The following is a 24,324-nucleotide window of genomic DNA, read 5'->3' on the forward strand; positions in this document are numbered from 1 at the left end:
TGCTTCCTTTGATGCGTCGGCCAACACGTGAAGCTGGCTCCTCTGTATGTTGTCGTAAGCATGCAAGTGAAAAGAACGAAGAATGGAAACGTCATGTAAGTTTATCAGACCAACTAACCACTTTTCCCATTTTCGTAGATCCTTAGCGGGCATTTCCTCGTCCCATTCGATTTCTTGACGACACAGATTTCTGTAAATCAAGCGCGCCTCCAACACAACCGGACTGACAAATCCGAGTGGGTCGAACAGTGAGTTCATGGTGGAGAGCATTCCGCGGCGGATGCGTGGTTTCATCGGTAGAGAGACCGTGAACTTGAACTCGTCAGTGTGTACGTTCCAATGTACTCCCAAAATCCTCTCTTGCATTCCATCAAGAGTGTGTGTTCTTAGAGGATTGGACAGTTCATCCTCTGGCAGACTATCCAATATTTCCTTGTTATTGGATAACCATTTAGTTAAACGAAATCCGGCTTTAGCCAGCAAGGACCGCAATCCTGTCACGAGAGACATTCCGGCGTTAACATCAGAAACAGATGTAAGGCAATCATCCACGTAAAAATTTCTTTCAACAGTTGATGTAACGAATGGCTCAAATTCGAATGGACTTCACTCTGTGAGCTACTGGAACATTAGCTCCTATTAAAAGGGTGACGGTTCCTCCGGGAATGCTGGATAATTGTAAATTTCAGTGAACGATGTGCCTTTAACGTCTGCGAAGTAGGAACCGCGTTCGGTGTCACTGGGATTTTATCAACAACGACGACCTCATTGAGGTCGATTGGTTCTCCGCCCTTTAGCGGTTCCACCGAAACAGAAATAGCAATGGTGTCCAACCGACGTGGCGTCGTCAGGGTATTCAACAAGATCTGTTTGGGCTTGCCGGATGCACCAAGCTTGTCCACCAGTTTACGTTCGCAAAACGTAGTCGTGGCACCTTGGTCCAAAAACGCGTAGGTGTTGATTGCATATCGCACAACGACAGAAACGACATTCAGGAGGACATTAGAGGCGTTTATGCTCGCGCTATATTCCTGTATCTCGGCGCACGCCTTTCTCTCATCAGAGTTAGCAGTAGATCTTGGCCGGTAGTTCGGGTTGTGTAAAAGAAAGTGGTGAAATGTTGCTGAGCAATCTCTGACGCTACAGCTGCCTTCAGCATTGCACTCGTTGGCCACGTGTTCACTTTTGAGACACCTAAAACACAATCCCCTGTTTCTCACGAGGCCACGACGCTCTACGTAGGTCATTTTCTTAAAATTAGAGCAATTTTCAAGGTCATGAGCATCTGAGCATAATGCACACCTAGCGGAAATAGAAACAGAAGTTACGGTGTTGTGAGTCGTCGCCTTGACTCGGCGATTAGTAGGCTTGCTATCCTCTTTGGACGGAAAAAGGGCCTTCCCAAATATTGAGTTCGCCTGTTTGCTTTCTTGTCCAACAAATTCGGCTAAGGCCGCAAAGTTTGCTCTTTTTCCGGTTTGCTCTTCTATGTCGGTCGACCTGATTATCCATTTCTTACGGAGGGACACAAGAAGCTTTCTTGCCACGGTTAGCATTACATCCATTGAGTCCACGCAAGATGCATACTTTATATCGTGCAAAGAGGTGCAGCACTTGTCCAAGAGAACCGATAACTTCATCAAACCATCAGGGTCCTCTGCCTCTATCGCTGGAGTTTCCTTCAATAGTCGTTCACAACGCTGTGCTATTACATGCGGTTGGCCATAAAGTTCATGCAAAGTTTGCCATGCAAGTCTGTATCCCTCTGTAGGTTCCTTAGCATTAAAGCGATCCAACCTCTCGAAAATGTGCGGTTCGCAGTGCTGAAGCAGAAACAATAAACGCATGTCATCGATTTGTGCCTTTTTAGCAATATATAAATCAAATTGGCGAACAAACGACCAGTAGTTCATCGGATCACCGTCGAATTTCTTTACAACAGGTCTAGGCAGAAAGCGTTCATCTATTTCCGGGAAGTCGTATTCTGTTGGTCGTGGTAGTAAGTTTCTATTTGTCTGGACAACTGGTTTGGAAAGTGTTAGAGAAAGTTTGGGAGGCCATGAATCGTAACCACTTACAAGTGGGGTCACTGCGGTGTTAGTGACAGTTGTTGGAAGGCGTTCTATCAACGGTTTACTGACCTGTGGTTCCCGAAACTTTATCTGCGCGCGGTAAGCATGGGAGGCATCGGGCGGCGGTGGGGTACAATACGAAGACTCCTCGTCCCAGGCGTCCGCTTCGGCCTCGGCCATCTCAAGTTGTCGTTGCTTTTCATTGGCCTTTCTACAAGCCTCCTCTTTTAGTCGTCGCACTTCTTCTTCTGCTTCGCGCTGCAGTTTGGCAACATCTTCTTCCGCATCACGTTGAGCTTTCGCGGCTGCTTCCTCTGCAGCACGTTGAGCTTCTTATGCCGCGCGTTGAGCCTTCGCTCTAAGATGTCTAGCCTTTTCAGCTGCATCACGTCGCAACCTCTCAACTGTGTCCTCAGCTTGGCGTAAGTTTGCTGTCTCCTGATCATTCGCCAGCCGTGCAAGCTTTAACTTTACTGGACTACGTCGTATCTCACTTTTTATTGAGCTCGAGGTGGAAATTCGGCTTGAGTGAACGGATATCTGATCTTCAGGTACAGACAAGTTTTGAACAGGTGGCGGAAATTGGCCTTTTCAAGACTGGCAAACCATTGCTTTACCCTTTGATCGAATTCTAGCTTTCCCCGACGGCAGTCACCCTTGTGGGACACCGTCTCCGGCAAAGTGTCCGTTTCCGACATGGCATCGCATAGATCCATGAAAACGTCAACTTCCGAGTCCAGTTTTGGAAGAAAACCACGGAGCGGAATAGCGCCCTCAGGTTTAATCATCAAAGTTTCGGCACGCAAGTAGCTGGCTTGCAGTGCCTTTATTGCGGCAACAATTGCTGTCTTGTCGACAGACATGATGAGTATAAGGTTTTGAAACGATGTAACGAGGCCTGTATTGGAAGTGGCTAGGTTCCTAGCTGCGACACACGCTGCCTCTGCTTTCAAGGTTTAATACCAATCGTGACCGAAGTTTCCACGGGAAACGTAAAACCTCAAACGAATTACTTTATTTTCAGTGAAGTAATCACCAACAGTTTCAAAACCGTGACGTATAGCCCACAGTGGCAGCGTAACAAGCTGTGAAAACATAATTATCATTAGCACAACGCAAGACTATGACGTCACAATATACAATTCAACTCACCAAAAACGTGGATGGAAAATAACGAAACAGTACCAAGAGTTTGGTCAACAAAACTTCAAAGTTCAAACTGGAAATAAATCACAAATTCAGTTTAACTAAGTCACTTATGTGAAGAATTAGTAAAATGCAAACTATCTTACCGAGTTATCGACAGTTTCATGCATAACAGTTCACTGCATTTTACAGCCACAATTTACATATTGTACATCTGCAGTATACAAATACTTAAATAAACTTATCTTGATGGTTTACTTTTACTTAAACACCTTTAGGTATACATTTACCAGTCAACAACAAGCAAAATAACTTTTAACGAATTCAACTGAAACAGCCTACAAAAATGACGAAACGAAATGTTATAATATCACGATGCGCAACCATGCGTCACATGTAATATTATAACAATAGGGGAGCGTGGAGAAATTATTACAATACGAGTAAAAATACTGCTATTTTTTGACGAATATCAGGCTTCGAAAAAGTCATTTCGTTGTAAATTTCTTAATTAGGTGAGTGGGAGACCAATCTTATATTGTTTAATGTGGTCTATAGTAGCAGCACAGCGATTTTTATAAACTTCCTCAGAGAGGATAGTGTTCAAAATCGCCCTTGAATTCTTCACTATACGAGTAAAAATACTGCCATTTTTTGACGATTATTAGACTTCGAAAATGTCATTTCGTTCTAAATTTCTTAATTAGGTGAGTGGGAGACCAATTTTATATTGTTTAATGTGTTCTATAGTAGCAGCACAACGACTTTTATAAACGTCTTCAGAGAGGATAGTTTTCAAAATCGCCCTTCAATTCTTCACTATAGGAGTAAAAATAGCCTACTTCCACTTTTTTGACAAATATGGAAAAATATTTGAAAAAAAATAAAAAAAATTACAAAAAATTATTTCGCCGAAATGACAATGGTGAGATATTTGTGCAAAACGTTAAAAATTAACAAGGTGCGACCACTTGCGGAATTTATTATTTCAAAACACAAAATAAAATTACAAAACACATTGCGGGGCAACAAATACGCGCGAATTCTATTTGTTTTTCGAGACTACTATTCCGTTAAAAAGAAATCACTTAGTATCCAAAAGGTTCTATTCTTTCAACGGAACTCCGAAATCTAAATTTTGCAAACTTATCTACTTCATATAAAACGTTTGCAAAAAGCAGTTTGTCAACTTATGAATGGATTGCTTGAATAAATAAACAAATTTGTTTTATGTGTGAATATACGTTTTTATCTTTTGTAAAAAACGCTTAGTATTAAAACAATTGGTTACGAAAGTTTGGCACGGGAAGAAGTTATAAGATAAAAATTGGCTCGCCTTCATGTTCGAGTTGGGCACCCGTAATGTAGGGCCTACTATAGTATATACCTACTTGGATAACGATAGCGCTCAAACTACAAATATTGTATATTTTTTCCCGAGCGGTTACTCTTCGGATTGCACAAAAAGGAACCGTGCAAAACATTAAATTGTGTCCTTTCATGTGCAAGATATGTAATTTATTAATGTAAATATGCCAAAAGTGCCTCGATTATGTTACGTTTTTTCGTGATGTTATCTTCTGAGCAAAATTCGGCTTTAAAAAGTGGAAGTATGTCGACGCACCAAATTAATGGTCGCTGGGTATTTTCTGATATGTTGCTGTGTACGCTGTTTGGCGCTGTTATGCCCCTTTGATGTGACGGAAAATTTTAAAACCTTTTAGCATGCAGAAATCCTTTCGCTGTCACTCGAGAACTTCTCAGCTTTTTTGAGAACAAAGCTTCGGCTGTTTTCACACATGACAAAAGTATTTCACCTGTGTGAAACGTTGCTGTCACAGTTCCCGGCTGCCAAAAATGCTTCGGGTTATAAAACATTTCCGCTTTTCCGTGTCGCCTTTCTTTTTCATGCAAAATCTCAACTTGTAGCCTATATGCGAGAGCGTTATATGAATATACACCATGTTGGTCGCCAGTCAATAAACAGAACGGTTGTTGTTTGCCGGTTCGCTGGCTGCTTTGCATGCTACTTTGAAGCCAACAAAAACCGAGTCAATTTATATCAGAAATACGAAGCAGCCAGATGAACAATTCTATATGTATACCTTTCTATACCTTGAAGTAGTAGTGAGGTTAATACACCGAGGCACAAAGGCTTTAATGAGGCTCATAATTAACCCACTTGCGCTTCACTAGACATTTTTTAACTGAGTTTAGTCCTAAATTAGCCTAGGGAAAAGTTATTTAGATGGGAAACGGCTAACGGGGATTTTAACGATTTTATGTTGTTCAGTGATGTTTAAATAATTATGCAGCATAGCGATTTAAAAAAAATTGTCGGTGAGGAATGTAGCATAAGTGTTTTGACTTTTGAATCGATCTTAGCTTTGTTCGAATTTTTATTGCAATTTTTTTCTCTTGGAAAAATTTATTGTTCAAATAAACCAGGGACGATTGAAAGTTAAGTTTACTATTATTATGTTTAGCAATGTTAATTTCTACTATATGGTAATTTTCAGCCAAGAATTCGATAAGTAACATGTATAATTTTGTTTTCACTTTCAAACAAGGAGTCGAACCGGAACCGAACCGGAACTTTATGAACCGGTTTTGGGTCAATTTTTTCCGAACCGTAACCGAACCTGAACCGGCTTTTATAATATTTTAAGGAGCTGAACCGGAACTGAACCAAATATTTTGAAAGTACCTGAACCTGAACCTTAACCGAACCCGAACCTGTAAACAAAAGCGGTTCGCTCCTGCATAACGTCACAACTTCTATTTTACAGAGTCAAGTTATGCCATGTTCGAAATTGAATGAAAAAATATGAATATTGAATCAAAAAATCGTTTATTTTTTATTTTTTAGATATTTCAATAATGAGTTATTGCTTTTTTTTTTAGTAAGTCACGTAACTTAGATTAAATGACTTACAATTCAAAGATTATTCTTTACATTTATCGACCCACATTTTGAGATTTAACGCAAATTATATTGTATCTGAACCGGAACTTTATGAACCGGTTTTAAAATAACGATGGTTGAACCGGAGCTGAACCGGAACTTTTAAATTCCTCCGAACCGAAACCGGAACTGAACCGGATTCCGAAAAAATCCTTGAACCCGAACCGAACCTGAACCGGAAAAGTCAAACGGTTCGACTCCCTGCTTTCAAACCAGTTATGGCAGACTTCTGGTAAACGACCTTAAAAATACAATAAATATTTCAAAAAAATATATTTCGCCGAAGTTACAATTCTCAAGGCACTCGTCCACTGACATTAAACAGTCGTGGTATGCGGAAAAACCAAACTATAAAAAACGATACGAAACAACATTGTTTACTTTCTACATGAATTGATTGTCGCCTGTCAGATGTCAGTGTCCCTGTCATAAAAGCGTCACTGGTGACGTTTTCAAAACTAGTGGACAATTTGATACTGCTGTTCATGAATAACAGTTAAATTATTTATTATTTGTGCGCTGGTCCTAAGATTATGAAAGTAAATTCGTTGCCGAGGAAGCCAGTGTTCTCCTACACCAAAATATCGACCAACCCACCCTTTACAACTGTTGCTGAGCAGTGCTTTTGGTAAATATTGTAAATATTTTGCAATATTTCGTGTATTAAATTGAATGTATGACAAACATGGATGTATGTTATTTGTTTTGGAAGTGGCTATTTAACACTTGCATCCATGCATACGTGATTATTTATTAATTTGGGTTAGGGTTAGCGTTTAAGTGGTGTTAGTAAATCGGATTTAATTTTCTTACCTTTGCATAATTTCTTTGATTTCTATACAATGGTCGATATAAATTACTTATTATGTTGGCCAGTTAAATAGCCTCAGTGGCTAATAATCTATTTGACTGGATTGCTGTTTGCACCCGTTAGAGATTGTATGTCGATTTGAACTACTGCGGTGTGCGGGTAAATAACCTCTTCCATTTGCTTACATCAGGTAATATTCACCTGTATAAAACTTGCAAATAAAATAGCTCTTATCAATATGTATTGAAGTATGGCTCTTTGCCTCACTTTAATCGAAAAAAGCTAACGGTTTTAAAGCCTTTCTATTTAGTTGCCTTAATTTAGTTTTTATAACTTAAGCGTTTATTACTCTGTAGTTTGGGGGCAAGAAGGCGTTTGGTTTTAGGACGAGAGCCGACTACTGCCTGAGTCACTTACAGTTTCGCTTTGGGTATATCTGACTCCACAAAGGACAAGCCGCTAAAAATCTTTTCTTGACTCCTTGAACTTTAGTCGGTGGACACCGGTCATGTGCATAGTGCATAGAAAGTGTTTTTACTAATAATAAATATAATAACACTTGACCCACCCTCACCCAAACGCTAACCCGCACCCTAACTCAAACAATGTGGGTTGTGGTATGCAGTATTTTTTTGTTTTGCATACCTTTCTCTGTACAAAAGTAATGGACTGCCCATAAATGCTACATAACCGGCCTCTTTTTTTAATCAGACTCCTAAAATGCATAGGACATTTTTTCGTGTTCTATGCACTAGTTTTTATAGTTGTGCAAGCTTGTATTGTTTGCAATTTCTGCAATAATCAACCTTTAGTGTTTGACATATAACATAATTTAAAAAAATGTTAAGTGCACTGATTAGATGTTAAGTGCACTAATCACAACCAAAATGTTAAGCGCACTGATTAGATGTTTGAGTGGGTGTCAATCAGTACTCACCTGGAGACAGTTGCACTCACATTGACAAGCGACCAAGTAAAAAAGCTGTTGCCGTTTGGCACTAAGTAGTTAGTACTATCCCATGAAATGCAGATGTGGGTAAAGGAATTACTAAACAACATTTCAAGCTCTTTAAACAGTGAATATATTGTCAGATTGATGTGTATGTGAATAACAAAAATTGCAAGAGTTTTAATTAAAATTGAAAAAACTTTAAATCAACCTAGTTTTTTTATATTCCAAACAGGGGTCACTTAGCTCCACAAAATCCAAAAAACTTTGATGGAAAGACCCAAAATTCAAGACCAAAAAGCTCATACTACCCAAGTACATCATTGACAGGTAGAGGCTATTCAGTCTGCTGTTTATTCAGTATTTTAAAACATCATCAGATGCATAGTTTACTAATTGAGTTGAAGGTTTTCGGGTATTGTACAAATTTGTCCACGGACCTCTGGGGTTCAGTGATTAATTATGTTACCTGCGACTCATCCTTTTTGTTAAGCTTATTGGAATTACATTATTTGGCCGTTTGTTTACAGAAATTAGTTTTTGAAGTACGGATTTGACTGATAAATTAGGTGGACAAGCTTAAAAAAGTTTTATGTTAATTTGTTCTATATTGAATTTTCATTTTTTCATTCAGGTTGTTGATGTAAAAAACTCTCATATGTGTTATTTAATAGTTAAAAGTTTGTGTCACCGGGTTAGCAATGTGATAAAATCCAGTAAAATATATATAAAAATTTGCAATATAAATATGTAAAAAACAATATTTATAAATCTGAGACTTTGATTAAAAATTTATTTAATTCTTTATCCATGTTTAATGACTTAAAATGGTAGTTTTACTACCAGAAAAACTTATCTATATTATGTTTGGAGCCCGCATGTGATTAAAAACGGTCATGCTAAAACTGGTGCAAAAGTACATTAAAAGCATGTTAATGGCAAAGTTCAATTTAGTACTTAAAGAGATACTTGGGTTCAATAATATTCATGCCCTAAACTATTTGCCAAAATACCCTACCTCAAGTTTACTGTATAAATCTCTATTCTAATTTTTTGTAGGCAAAGAATTTGACATCTGCAGCAATCAGCTTACCAAACCACAAAGACCAAAATCTTCCCAGTGCATTTTACAACCAGATGACATTTGTGGTATGCAGGCAGATATTGATGTTGGTTTTGTAAATTAACGATATTGTTGTATATACTTTATTTAGTGTGTTATCTTTTTTAGTTAGAGGTGAGAAATACATACAACATGTTGAGAGTGCTGAGAGGCATGAACCTGTACAAGAGCGTGTTGATTCACAAAGGTTGTAGTTGTTATTTTTTTCACACTTACGTTTTAGTAATAATATGATCTATTGTTAAGGTGTCCTACACCAGATTACATGAGAAGTATTTATGATGACTACTCTGAAAATCTTCTCCAGGTACACTAGTAATAATGTTATTGCTTTCATTCAGTGCAAATATAATGTGTAATTTAGTAACATCATTTGTTTGTTCACTTCAAACAAAAGCACATTGTTGATATAATGTTATGTTTTTTACAACGAGCTCAATGTGTTTGTAAAGGAAGTGAATCAAAATATTTTAGTTTAGTCACTATGATTTTATAGATAAAAAAGCTTTCAAACAAAATATTTACCATTTTGTTTTAAATATGTGTCCATAAGTAGATTTAGCTGTCCTGTTTTGTTGATGAACTCTCTTTTGTTAATTTTAATATAAAATGCGTTTTTAGAATCTACTTCTCCGACGTCCAATACTCGACCAGAAGGAGAACCAACTAAACAATATAGATGATGGTATCTTGGCGAAGTCATCCGATTCTAATACTTCCGAGGTTTCTCTTGCACCGTTATGTAAAACACAACACAACAGTAACACACACAATCATGCTGTTGACAAAAGCGAACCAAGTGGAGTACAATTGCCAAACAAGGTGGAAAATGTTCTCCAAAAAAACAAGGTTGCAATTGACATAACATTGTGTGACAGCAGTGGATGCATCATTGGTATGGATCAAGCAATATCTGCATTGCCTTACTTTGAAGACCTTGACGAAGTTCGGCCTACTACTTGTCAACACAGTACCACAATGCAGAGTTTATCGGCCGTTAACCTATCAACCGAATCTTCTCCGCGGTAGCTTTAAAGATAAAATCAAAACGCTTGCAACTTGTATTATTTCTTTGTTTAGACTTTAGACCGCAATATTTTTTGGTTTTATTGGTTATGGCTAACATCACAAATATTAAAGTCCTGACGATAAATATCAAGTAGGTTGCTGTTCGTTTTAAAACTTTTTTATTATATAATATGTTACCTATTGTCTTGCACAGACCCAAGACGTGCGCGAAGTCGAAGCGACGAATTGCTGCTCGGCAATTTCGCAGAAAGAAGTCTATTGCCCTTCAAAAGCGCAAAGTACTGGAAGTGCCATCGGTGGCTGTTGACTACAGTCAACCATCGACACTCGAAAACAAAGCCGCCTCGCTGCCACCAGAAAATAATAAAAGTAAGTTTGTCGTGCCTCTCTTGGTCTACGTTATCCGGACCTATCTTTGTTTGTATATATCGTTTTTTGGTTCGTTTTTGGAAGGATTCAACTTGCTTATTCGAAGCGGTAATTGAAGCGTCTAGATCAGGGGTGGGCAACTTCTTCAGTCGGCGGGCCGGATATGGTAAAATGAAGTACTTGGCGGGCCGTGTTAAAAAAATTTACGTTTCGTGTATTCTAGAGTCTAGTCTAGACGCCGTCAACGGCGATTATTAGGAGCTTACGGCTGTTTAAAATTATCTGTTCGACCTTAAAACAACGCAACACCTCGTTGAGGCATTCAAGTCACATGATTTTAATTGCGCGCGAAACGCTATGGAATTGCGGTGTCACAACAGCCTCTGTGATGTATCAAACACAAACTGTTGCACTTCGTTGGATGTTCAAAAAACTTTAGTTTTCGAAAATCTATTTTCTAATTATTTAATCTTGATTTTGTTTGAGGGAGGGATTCATTTTAAAATATATCCTACACTACAGGACCCACAGTCACGATTACGCTGCGCGTAACCTCGCTGAATATTGGCCTAAAGGTGGCCTTAAATAACCCTGTAGCGCATTTTGACCAAGGCCCGCATGTTTTACGAGGGAATGTTACTTTTGCAACTTAACGCAGTTAAGGAAATTAGTGGCTCGCCCAATACCGCTTAATTGACACCTAATTATTAGGTTAATGTAATCGCGAGACGAAGTAATTGGTCGCCCGAAAAACTGCAGACACTGCACTACCCGGCTACATTGAAATCAAGCACTTTTTAATTTGTTTTGTGATATTTGTAGTTAAATTTCGCCGGTTGTATGAAGCGTGCAATGACTCTGCCTGTTACAACTACGACGGCGAAGCGCTCCTTTTTTTTGAAACCTTTTTTACATGAGGCTAATAAAAACGTGGAATAGAGCGACATGCGGCGAAGAATGCTTGACCGGCTTAACGCTAATATACGAATACCGGAAAATTAAATACTCCGTTGATGATAATATTCAGGATTTCATATCAAAAAAATTTGGAGTAAAATTAATTTAGTTTAAATGCGCATTGCTGTAGCTTACACGCCTGTTTTTTTAACGTCGTTGAGAAGTCTTTTCGTTTCACCAAAAAATATCTTTTTGTTATCATGCCTGTTTGAGATTACTTGAGTCGGTGACAGGCGAACTGCTAATTGAAAGAACAATAACGAGTGGTGATTAGGCGGCAGCGATAAGCAAAGCACCGACGTGTTTCGTATGCCAGGTGCAATGTTTCCTATATAACATATGTTTACTGATATATAAGGGAGTGTCAAAACACCTAGACTTCGCCCCAACGCTACGCCCCTGCATTCAGAATCCTTTGATTTTGCGACACTCCTTGTCAGCTTTACGTTTCATAGCAAAATTCTTATTGTAAACTCATAAAAATTTTAACCCAAAAATCTAAAAACACAAAGAAAACAAAGAACTAAAGAAACCTAACAATCACTATAAATTGACGTAGTAAGCAAATAGTGGGGGATTGTGGCAAAATGTGGCCGCGGGCCACATTATCATGTAAGATTGGAATCTGTCTGCGGGCCGCTCAAAATCCCGTCGCGGGCCGGTATGTTGCCCGCCCCTGGTCTAGAGCTAATGCGGAACCAAAATCGAACGCAAAACGCCATCTATCTTCTCTTGTTTTCAACTTGCCTAGGTGCATTTTTTCTATTGTTCAGGTTGGCTGATGGGCAAGTGTGCATTCAACACATCAGTGAATAAAATAGGTTATTTCTCATGCAGAAAAAAATTAAACACGGAGTTTATGTACATAGGATAGAAAAGGACACTTCACAATTCAGAACACTTATTAAATCATTCTTCTTTTTTTCTCGCGAGAAGGTCTTTATATACTCAGCTGACGGTTGTTCGTTTCTGCACTTATATCTGATGTTCGTGCAACAAAGCCCTCTCCAACTGAAGCAGATTCTTTAATAAAAATGGTCTAATTTTGACGGTTGTTCACGTTTCGGCTTTTGACTGTTGTTTCATGTATATCTATTTTGATAAAAAGATATAGTTACCGCGAAAATTATTTTCTATAAGCATATTTTGATACCACGTAATTTGTACGCAACACAGCTGTGATTTTAGCTGACTTGGTGCATAGTTGCAGACTTGCAGTTCATATAGAGTTAGCTCCACCAGGCAACATATCAATAAATTTAAATCGCTCTTCTGGTGTAAACGAAGTATAAACCGACGTTTCGGCAGCAGATACCAGCTGACCTCATCAGGGTTAATAATTGAAACGAGAGTGCGTTAGCCATCTTATATACTAAGAAGTAAAAAATTTTTTGAAAAAACGTAGATTAAAATTAATAATTCTAGACGTCGCTGAAGTATGCGATAAGCTGTGACGCGCCGGAGTCATCCGGTGCAGTACTGCGCCGTCGGACAACGGGCGTTTATCAGCTATTGCGTATAACTACAACGACGAGTAGATTGCCGGATACCATGAATCCTTTTTATTCATGGTGTTAGGAGATTTGTCAATCCGGAATGATTCAATGAACCGTCTTTTGTAATAGTGCGGTTCCCAGTCTAGAATTTTACAGTTATCCCAATCAATTCCGTGTCGGAGTTCAACCGCATGCTCTGCCAGAGCTGACCGGGATGCCTTTTCGTGGCGGACATCACGCATGTGTTCGAGTTTCCTGGTGTGAAAGGAACGTTTAGTTTCCCCTATGTATGTTGCTGAACAACCTCCACAGGGAATCTCATAAACTGCCCCTTAGTTGAAGGTAAAATATTTCCAATTTTTCTGGCTGGTTTAAAAGCTGTAGAGATGTGGTGGCCCTTCAAAATGCGTTTTAATTTTTCTCCCAGACCTGGAATGTAGGGAATAATGGCCAGACCTTTAGATTCTGTTTTAGATGTTAAATGGTTGGTTTTGTTACGAGGTTTGAACAACCAGTCGGGGTATCCGTTTAATCTCATGGCCTTCTTAACATGTTTAATTTCGTTGCCTTCGTCCTGATAGTTACTGCAAAGTTTTGAAGCTCGGTGTAGCAGGGAGCTCACAACCGAGCGTTTGTGTTGTAAAGGGTGGTCTGATCTGAAATTCAAGTAGCGATCTGAATGTGTTACTTTTCTAAATACCTTGGAAGATAATTTACCTGACCGGTTACGAGTGATTAATGAGTCCAAGAATGAAATTGAGCATTTGTTTTCTGTTTCCATAGTGAATTTAATGGTAGGTTCCAAGCTGTTCAAGTGGTCCAGGAACTGCTGTATCAAGTTTGTCTTTATTATGACAAACGTATCATCCACGTATCTTCGCCAGATTCGCGGGGGGGTATGGAATGAATTCATGGCCCGTTGTTCGATGTCCTCCATAACCAAGTTTGCCGCAGTTACTGAAACCGGTGATCCCATAGCTGTTCCAAATATCTGTTTGTAATGGTTTATACTTCGTTTACACCAGAAGAGCGATTTAAATTTATTGCAGTACATATGTTGCGTTATTTGTGACGTAATAAATCCGGGAAAAAATAAATTCGGTTGGCATTGCTGGTGGCGAAAGACGGGCTCCTAACTTAGCGTAGTTCCATGAGGCTGATAGTTGTGGATATACTGAAATCAATCACACGTGTTTCGCGGTCTTGATTTAGGTGTCCTACCAAAGTAACCGATTGCAAACTAACGGTTTCACAATCTGGTGCCTAATAGAAGTGTCCACGACGTGCATGTTCGCTTCGCATCCAAGGGTTCGCTTTCTCTCTAGTCTAGACGTTAATCGACAGTTTCTGATTCGGGTATTTCCCTGTTTTATGATGCCATTCACGTCAGCTAGGAAATGGGGGAATTTCTTAGAAGTATAAAATTCGGGCCCCTTTGTTTCAATAATGACAATATACTTCACAGAAACAAATCGAAAGGCGGATGACGAAATTGTTACACAAATGGCTTCACTTGGTCTCGCAAAACCACTCGCGGATGATGACCTTCATCTCCTCATGCAAAAGAAATGCCCTCCGCTGTTGTGAGTCTTTATTTTTTAATATTGAACTGTATAGCACCGTTGTTGGTGGATTCTAGCATTCAATATGTATTTATGTAAAAATACAGCTTTGTTTTTGAAAGCACAAGAACATACATTTTTATAGCATATTTGTTTAATATCGTGGGATGTTCTTTTTTATATTATCCGAATTTGATTCGTATAATTATGACACACAAACTTCACATCGGCACACTTAAGCACAATAATCTTAACCTAAATAGATATATTTGTGTCCAAATTTTCTGTAGGACACGTATTCAGAATTTAACATCTGAATTCATTTAAATTAAGAATTTGTTTTTAATTATTTTACAACACCAGTGTAGCGACTTGTGAATCGATTCATAAATACGTAACAGAAACAGGCAGTTGGTAGTTGTTAAACGGCAAATGTGCGCGTATGTGATACATGGATTGATAAATGGAATCACTCAATAATTTATTGAAGTATTCTCAAAAGGTCAAACATTTTAAATGGTTATGTATAAGTATGAGTCATTAAATATTTTTTTCCTAAGTAAACAAAAAACAATTTCACTGCATATAGCAAGGAAATTACACCCTGCTACTCTCATTTTTGAAAATAAAAATAAATAAACGGACAGCTAGTGAAAGCTGTCTTGCCAAACAATAAGTTAGCAATCTTAACGAAAAGTATGATTTGGGCATGTTGTGATGTTTTATCCAGTTTAATCGGTCGTTATAAATCTCCGTTATTCAGTGATTATTTGCTATTTCATTTTCATAGCGCACTATTCTCATTATTATACAAATGAGACGCTCGGCGAAATACCGTTTCCTACTCCAAATATATAGTTAAGTACTCTGTAAACTTGTTACTTACGGCATACCAACATGGCTTACATTTTCCGGCGGCACATCTACAAAAATATATCTAAACGACATTAAACCCCTGGGCTAAAATATGCAGTAAACAAGGAACTGTTTATGTTGATATCCATCCGAAGCGCAAAATTTTGACGTTTTATATTCCTATATCTTATAAGTTTGCGGTTTTACAAAGTCTCAAGGGTCTCAAAATCGTTGGACTTGCCTCGGTTACCCCCTCTTATCATATCGTTTCAGATAATGCCAAGCTAAAACAATTACAGTGCAACCGAGGCGGATATAAAGGACAAAAATGCCCATATTTTTTACAGATATTGAGTATGGATAATGTCCTCGGGCCCGGGAGTTCGCTTTATAAAGGTGAAAACCATTGTTATTTAGTTAAGACGCACCAATCGAGTTTGTTTCAAAAGTATTTGCAAACTTCGAGTTTTTGCAATTGAGAAAACACAGGTTAAAAACAAATTTAATTATTTAGTAAATTCAAAGTTTACCTGTGTTATTATTGCATAAGGCCAAAATGCCTTTCTATTAAAAGTAGTAAACTACAGTACCTGAAAAAAGCGTATGTGAAGAAATCCGACAACATTACGGCACACCGTTTGCGGAGCAGTGATGTAGAAACCCGTCTGACATGCGCGATGGCTCGTTCAATTCGCTGTTTTAGTTGCGCAAGCATGTAAAGCGAGGTAATCAAATAATTTACCTTCAGTCATTGGTTTTTTTTTCACAATATTGAGACCAACAATTGGTCTGATTACAACAACAAATTTCTGCTTGAGACACTCTCCCGCCCTGCAAGCTAGCATCACCCAGCACTCGCCTGGTGCAAATTGCACTCGCATTGGTGAGCGGGTGGAGTGCAAATCTCAAACTTGCTCTTGCTTACAGCTGGGGATGTCCGATATAACCGAATCTGAGACGATATCCGATACCATGAGCTGATATTAAAACTATTACTCGTTCAATACTAGGGTGGTATGCGTTTTATCTTTTTTGCTTGTTTAACAATGTATGACGTCACTTCGTATCAGATCAGGTCGCCCTATACCTTTTGCCCAAAATATCCTAAAATCGAGCTTTTGGGTTAATTAACGGTGGTGGTTTCCAGTATGGCAGAATGCTGGCGACTTGGCGACTATGTCGGCCGAAGAATCAGCCAGAAAACCGAAGAAATTGGTGCAAAAAAAATTCAAGTAAAAAAAATGTCATTTTGAAAAAAGTTAAGGTAGTGTGAAGCACAGTGTTTAGCGAGAAAACGCCAGTGTAAGGCATATAGACTGTTTATTATTTAAAAAAGTACACACTTTTGATCATACAATTGTTACGTGTTGGCAGTTTTACTTTGAATTGGCAAGTACTGCTATATTGAGTTGATTTCCTGTATATTGAGTTGAATTTCCCATTTCTGTTAAATGTACAGGTATAACATTCACATCGGCATATTAAGGATGTACCAGGCTATGCTTTTCCCCATAGGGCCTAAAGTATATTTTTGGTTGTTTAATTACGCAAATGCAAAAAATTTTCGCGCTTCGCGCGTATTTCAAATCAACTCGTGCATAGTTTGTCAAAGAGGCGACGGGCCCGATCAATTACGGTAGGTTGCCGACCCCAGTCTTACACCAACATCTGATATTAACGCAGACAACAAACAGCGAGAAACATCAGCACTGTCTAACTCGAAGTTTTCAGAGAGAAAAAAGAGGAAACCGCTTGATTTATATTATTTAGTGTCGAACACACACTTGATTTTTTTTTTTTTAGCCAATGATTAGCCAACCCGAACGAATAACGAAAGGGGAAAGAGAAAAACTATCTAGCGTTTACGGTCGACCAAACAAAAGACTAAAAACGGCGTTTTGCGTTTAATTTTGGTGTCGCATTAGCTTAAGACGCGTGACCCAATTACATTTAAAAACACGCAGCTTCGGACGGTAAGTAAAACTCTGACAAAAATGAAGAAAAAACGATAATGTCACTTACGAAAAGGGGGGGTCTGAACCCCCAACAAACAAACAGTTATTCTGACTACGATCCAATAATACAATGCGTGAAAAAAGGGATAGTCGGGTTTAAAACCAAATTCTTTATTTTATTTTTGTTTTTAGTCAATGCAAAAGAAAACCCAAAGTGAACCTTAATAAAGAGTCCAACAACGCTGGAAATGTGAGTTGAAGTTTTTTGTTTGGATAACAAGCTATATCTTTCGATAAAATGAACATATTATCCTGTTATCAGACGTTTTGCCAATAGCTTATTCCACTGTCAGTGCAAAAATAAACCTAATATTAATAGAAACGTAACACGGAAAGAAGGCGATGTTGTTCAATTTGTGTTGAAAACAGCTCAATATTTGTTGAAATCAGCATAAAGTGTGTTGAAAAAAGGTGCTGATTTTGCCTTATTTACCTTCGGTTTGAATTGTTAAATCAACTGAGACAAATAAAAATACAGCCGATATCTGTAATGCCATTACCCCAATTTTTTTCTCTGGTTAAAATTAATCATATGGTTCGGTAGGATTGGCAGGTGTGCACAAATTTCCTATTTTGGCAAAGAATAATGTTCTGTGTTCTTTATTTAACACAGATCGTTGTTCGGATATATTCCCGAAACGTCTGATAGCAGAAAATAGGTGGACACTATCGAATGTTATGGCTTTGATTTTTATTGAAATTGCTAAAAAAGTGTATTGAGTTCTCTACAATCTACAAGTGTAGATCATATATGTTTTATAAATGTCGTAATTGTTTACAACACCGTACTAACATCTAGGACGGATGTTCAACTATCAGAAGCCGACGGATACCCATTCAAATTATTTCCGACCCGTTCAAGTGTGTTGGCGATCGTTCTACTGAAAAAGTACAGCGGGATTTTCCCAACCAAAGTGTCGTGATAGGATCAATGACAATAAAGCCAATTGGTGGAAAACGGCCGCAATCATCAAAATCATTAGTCGCAATCGGCCAACGAAGAAAGGCATTTCACTTATTTTTATAACCCCCTAAATCAGTGTTTCTCAACATTTTTGTATTGGTGCCCCCTTGGGCTGGACATATTTTTGTAACGCCCCCGCACCCTACTTACATACCCGTGGAATGAAATAAGGTTGCATGGTTGGGTTCGGCATTAAAACATAAAAATGTGATGTTGGAATATCACGTAATAAAATAAGTAACTTGATTCGAGTTTAACTACTCTTACGTAATTTGTGTCGGGGGAACACAACAATTCGCGCGAAGTATGAATAAAAGGCGTTTATATAGCGTTAATTGTCAAACATTTTAAACTTTGTGCTTCAACACAATAACATGCATTTGATAAATTCAAGCGAACTTAAACCTATTTTGTAAAAAGCCAAACAAGTTTTGGACGAAGTGCGAAATTTCAGTTTCAATCTAAATTTGCAAAAATAGATTTTCTGAAGCATGGTATAAAATTTATTGTTGGTGATGATTATGGGTTATTAAAAATATAAACTGATTAGCCCAACTGAAAATATATCATTTTAGGAATGCAGCGTCAACAAGAATGAATCTATCCTCAATGTTTCAAAAACCTCGGGTAAGTCATTAAAGTGGAATACCTAAAAGCTGTCGCCTGCCATCTCGTGAGGCTGAACGCAGTGACTAGTCAGTGTTTTAGTTCAAATTTATGACAAAGCGCAGTAAGTTCACCACTCTACTGATTCAAGACGGTAACTTGGATTTACCTTGTAAACTTTGTAAAGCCAAAAACTTTCCAAAAGGTGCAGAAATCTGGCATCTATTTCTTATTTGGCAAAGGCATCATCATAAAAATTTTTGCAGAACTATATTCTCTCATCTATCTTAACTATGAAATAACAGTCGTCATATTTGGTATATTACAACGAAAGCCATTGCAGACTAACCGAATCTGTCGATCAAGGTCCCGGTTTGGCCGGAGGAGTTAAAACTTCATTACATTTTTCTAGCCTGCCTTGATCGATAGATTCGGTTAGTCTGCGATGGCTTCCAGTGTGCATGATACGTAAGCCGTTATCGTTGGTCAAAAGTCGACTTCAGAACGGTTCCAATTAAAAGTATCCTTTTTAAAGTAGTATAATAATAAACGTTTTCATGCTATATATTATAAGGTCGGGTATCAACTGTTGGTTTATTACCTTTAGGAAATCAACCAAGGTCACATTAAAAAATTTCCCCCACAAAATCCCTTCCCCCAAAAAAACATTTGCGTATTGGCGCCGGTGGTAACACGCTATTGTTTTTTTTATGTTGCCACGTCTTGTATGTCATGTACTCTTGTTCAACTCGCCAATTACAGATAATTTTACGAACAACGATGTTGGAACCATACGAGACGAACTTCGCAAAGCAGCAATGCGTATTACAGGAAAGAATCTTCAAAAGTAATTTTATATATTTGCAAGGCATTTTATTGTCCATACAAGAAAGACAGAGTAAACTATTCGGCAACCAAAACAAATTATCTTTTTATATAGCTTTCAGCTTTTTTAAATTTTGTACTTAACATTTTCACAGTATACTAACCTTAATTACAATGCGTTACAAACTGTTTTATTTCCATTTTTTAATTATATATGTATTTGTTGTACGTAAAACGTATATTCGGGGGCAAACACTGTTCACAGCCCCTTACCATCAACTAGCAACAACGTTTTAATAATTTAAAGGTCTAAATATTTTTAAAAATATATGTTTTAAAATATCAGCATATATTACCCCTCTAAACTTCTTGGCGGTGGTTTCACAAATTTTAAGGTGAAACTTTTCCAACGTTACAAATTGTAAAAAAGTTTTTAAAGATATTAAGGTTTACACGTTTACAAACTGTATTATCAAAGGCCAACACGATATATTGTTTTTTTTAAATATATTATCACTAATAATCAATTTTACAACCTTGGTCAGTAGAACAGAAATTATGGTATTGATTATGTAGTTACTAGGTTGCTTGTTGAGTTAAGACTGATGGTGACAATGAAGAACCAAAGTACTATATTTTCTATTTAAAACGTTGCCTGTTGGCTATATTAAATTTTACAATATTTTAAATTGAATGATCCAATGTTTAAAATGAAAAATTCTTTACAGTTAAACCCACCAGGTATCTTGCTGATAGCTTTCTACTAATAAGACATCCGTGTTTACTTGTATTTAACTGCCTATATTCATTTAGTGTTGTTAAAAAAGAATTACATGACTGTTCGTATTGGTTAGGTCTATCAAACTGCCCACCGAAAAAATAGACTTCACCGGAAGAACCGTGTATCTACGTTCGGTGGCTTCCCTTTCACCGCTCTATCACCCGAAAAGGTGTTTTGAGGAGTAGTCGATCGGATCGAGCAACGTAAAGTACTTCAGGCGCTTCAAAAAAATGCAAACGATCTTATAGATTCGTGACTTTTTTCTCTTGCTTTGCCTTACAGCGTACACAATATCTGGTTATTTTATTCTCGAGTGAAATAGCAAATATGGATAGAACTCAAATGCCTTAATGTATGTCTGGATCACGTGGTACTCAGCGTTAGTTTTGAACATCATCTACGCATGTTCCCGATCTGTTTACACACCGTTATGACGGATTAAGTAAACTTTTCTTTGTTTTATGTGCACATCTTCTATTTATAGCTTAAAGTAACGCTTATCGCAGGGCTGCCAACAGTTCTTGTGTTGAGTTATATATTTATCTTGTATGTGCTGTGTCAAACGCTGCTCCTATATTTTACCTATCTTAATTTATTTACTTAGCGGTGCTTGCCCATATACTGTGTACACAACAACGTTTAATTAACGTTATAAATAAGCATTGTGTTAGTATGTTAGTATAAAATTAGTACTGTGAGAGTACCCTATGGTATTTGCTTGATGCTTTTTGTTTGAAATGCTATTTGTTGCAACGTTTTATTTTGCCGCTAAGTCTTACCTTAATATCGCTGCTATGTGAGTTCCAACTAAATGTTTTTCATATTTTTTCATACTAACTTTTGTGTTCCTTGGACCAAGTGGTTTAAATCTCCGCATGTACTACTTATTAATATTTTGCTAAATTTGAATTCGGATATTTCAAAATTTTCATTATTATATCTTGCTGAATTTGGTTATTATGAAGTGAAAACCGTGTAATCGTACATCCAACCGATCAGGCGTCCTGGCGGCACGGTTGTCTTTTTCCGGCCACACTGGAATTTCGTTTATACAAACAACATTTGCAGATTACACCTTGGCAACAGTAAAAACGGAATCTCGATGATTTTTTGTAATTAATTATACCTTTTCAAATTTATCCTAATAGATGACGAAAAGCGAAAATACACCCTAACTGAAATTATTTGTTTAGTGATCATAAAAAATTCGAACCTTACCATCTCATGACGACATTATGTGTCATTGTGTCTAAAACTTTTACTTCCCAGATAAAAAAAAATGGTGGCACCTGCTAGTTCAATGCAATAATGAATATTTGCAGTGGTTGTTAAACCCCTCCATTTTTGACACCAGACTAAAATTACCCTGTAGTGTTAGGTGTGTGGGTGAAACCACAATGTAAGAAATGTTTACTATAATGGACAAACGTTAAATCGCTCGGTACTTACAGCTTTGTTTACGACAACGTTCGATAATTTCAATAGTGAACAATGTGTAACTGTTCAATTTGACATTGAATTGTAAGTATAAATATATTTAATACATGATGGTTCTAAATAGTTTTGTGTGGCATTAGGTAGATAACACGAAACAGGAAATTCTCAGACTTACCAACGCCACGGGAAACATGCTGGCAGCTTGGATAAAAAACAGGCAGACGACCGACCTGTTAATGGCATCACAATTGGCCAAACTGTATTAATAGAATAACCGGAGTGTGACCCGATCATTTCCAACCTGCTACAGGTGCATTCCAGTTTCATAAACAGTAAAAAACTTCTTATTTTAATTGGATTGAGATGCGTAACATGTTTTTGTTATACAAATTTATGTAAAGCTTCACATTTAACTTTGTTTGCCTAGCCCTAATTGTTGGTTTCCGATTACTAATCTCTCCGACAACTTTTAATTGAAATAATTAAGTGCAAGAAACACTCAGTAACCCAACACCGTACACAAACTTATAAACCGTGGCACCGTGCTATCAAGAATTTAAAAGCAAGCAGTTAATTATGAGTTCTCATTAATTGTCTTTGTCTGATGAATTAACCTCACTCCTTCAATAAGTATTGCTGTAGTCTGATTACAAATCCACACAGTTTTTGTCGGCTGGTGTTGGGCTGGCCTAGCAGCAAGCCGGCCACACCCGCTCAGTGTATTGACTAGACAAGACTGGTGTATATTCCCATAACGCTTTTGCTTATACAAGTGAGAATTTGCATGAACAACAAAAGGGCGACACGGAAAAGCGAAAATGTTTCATAACCCGGAGCCTTTCTGGCAGCCGGGAACTGTTGCAGCAACGCGTTCACACAGGCGAAATACTTTTATCTATAACGGAAATTTGTGTCACACAAACACATTTATCTTGTGAACCGTGCCGTGGCTCATTTCACAGGCAAAAAACAGAAAAGCAAAAGGTTTTAGGACGCTGAAAGTCGCGTCACAGCAACACATCAGAAAATACGCAATACAATAAATTCCAAATTATCCACTAATTATTTATTATGACACTACAAATTAATTTATAGTTGCGTTACTTCAGATCGCTTAAGCCAGCGGTTCTCAACCAGTGGGTCATGGCTCACTGGTGGACCATAAGAACACTTTGAGGTGGGCCACAGATCAATTTAAAAAGCTAAATTTAGTTTGATTTGTATCCCTATATTTAATTTTGCAGGAATAATGGTGGAGAGGAATTAAAAAGCAATGTAAAATTATTGTTCAGCCGCAAGTATCTCACTATTGCACGGTTGAATAAATAATCTGTTTTGAAATATGTTCTGATGTGTTTTGTTCTAAACCAGTGGTGCTTATCCTTTTATGCTTCGTGCCCCCGTTTGATAGGCTCTCAACCCTCGTGGCCCCTGCTTATAAAAATATTCCTAGCATTGCGTTTACGTGTTTTTACTTGTTCTTCTCCACGTCAGTAACAAACAGCAATTAAACGAGGTCTAACGAATAAACTTAGGGCCTACTTACTTTTAGTGAATTAACAAATCTGTTACTTCACTTCAAATTAACATAGTTATAGTAGTCATTGCAAAGCTCATTCTTGTTTTTTGTATTCGACCTGTATTGTTTTGGGCCATTTTGTTTTATTCACGCAATATCAGAAAATTCAACTTTGCGAAGATAGTTATAGTTGCGTATTAAAAGCACATTACGACGGCCTTCCTGTTGAGTAGTGAGTAGCCTACGAATCTCGAATAAACACACAAAAAAAACTGGAGCTATTATTTTTGTTATTATGAGGCAGCTTCGTTGCAGTCATGAAAGTAAACGTCTGTGTTTTAAAACGCCCTGACTTTTTCACGGCTTTTCCGCGATAAACTACCCATAATACTTTTAGCAATAATTCTAGAATATTAAACTGGCGAGTAGGGATCTGCAAAGTAGGTCTTGAATCCAAAAGCATTCTACAATAATAGGTTTCGAATCTAGAGTAACGAATCCAGAATTGGGAATCCTAATAAGTATTGAAATTATTTGACAGACACCTAAATGATAAAGCGAAAGGTTATCGGCCAGTAATTGGTCGCCGGAAAAAGTGCTAACGCCACATATATGGCTGCATTTGAAGCAGCACAGTAGGCCTAATTGTTGCGGTACAGCGATAGGCGGCGTTAATCCAAATTTTTCGCGATAAAACAAATAAATTACATCGGGTCCAATTACCTGACATAAACGGCAGAAGTTTTGTAGTACCATGACCTATGGCTTGAGAGTTATGCCCGTGGCACCCCAGACGTGCCGAGGGCCACTGGGCCACGAAAGAATAAAGGTTGAGAACCACTG

The 24,324-nt window shown here is 37.8% G+C and overlaps 1 protein-coding gene and 1 pseudogene across 1 annotated transcript; one reads left to right on the forward strand and one right to left on the reverse strand.

Moving 5' to 3' along the window:
- Positions 1–589: 589 nt before the first annotated feature.
- LOC146148507 (uncharacterized) lies at positions 590–2,935 on the reverse strand (annotated as a pseudogene).
- A 3,557-nt stretch (positions 2,936–6,492) lies between these two features.
- On the forward strand, positions 6,493–21,996 carry LOC146148508 (uncharacterized). Its single transcript, XM_083388051.1, has 13 exons — positions 6,493–6,811; positions 8,179–8,273; positions 9,003–9,092; positions 9,175–9,253; positions 9,313–9,373; positions 9,688–10,091; positions 10,289–10,464; positions 14,383–14,500; positions 17,482–17,539; positions 18,149–18,367; positions 18,889–18,940; positions 19,616–19,766; positions 20,599–21,996. Exons 1-13 carry the CDS (start codon positions 6,717–6,719, stop codon positions 20,708–20,710), a joined length of 1,710 nt encoding a protein of 569 aa, XP_083244177.1. The 5' UTR covers positions 6,493–6,716; the 3' UTR covers positions 20,711–21,996.
- The last annotated feature ends 2,328 nt before the right edge of the window (positions 21,997–24,324 follow it).

The sequence above is a fragment of the Ascidiella aspersa genome, chromosome 4 (assembly GCF_963924565.1).
Source record: "Ascidiella aspersa chromosome 4, kaAscAspe10.2, whole genome shotgun sequence".
Classification (NCBI taxonomy): Eukaryota; Metazoa; Chordata; class Ascidiacea; order Phlebobranchia; family Ascidiidae; genus Ascidiella; species Ascidiella aspersa.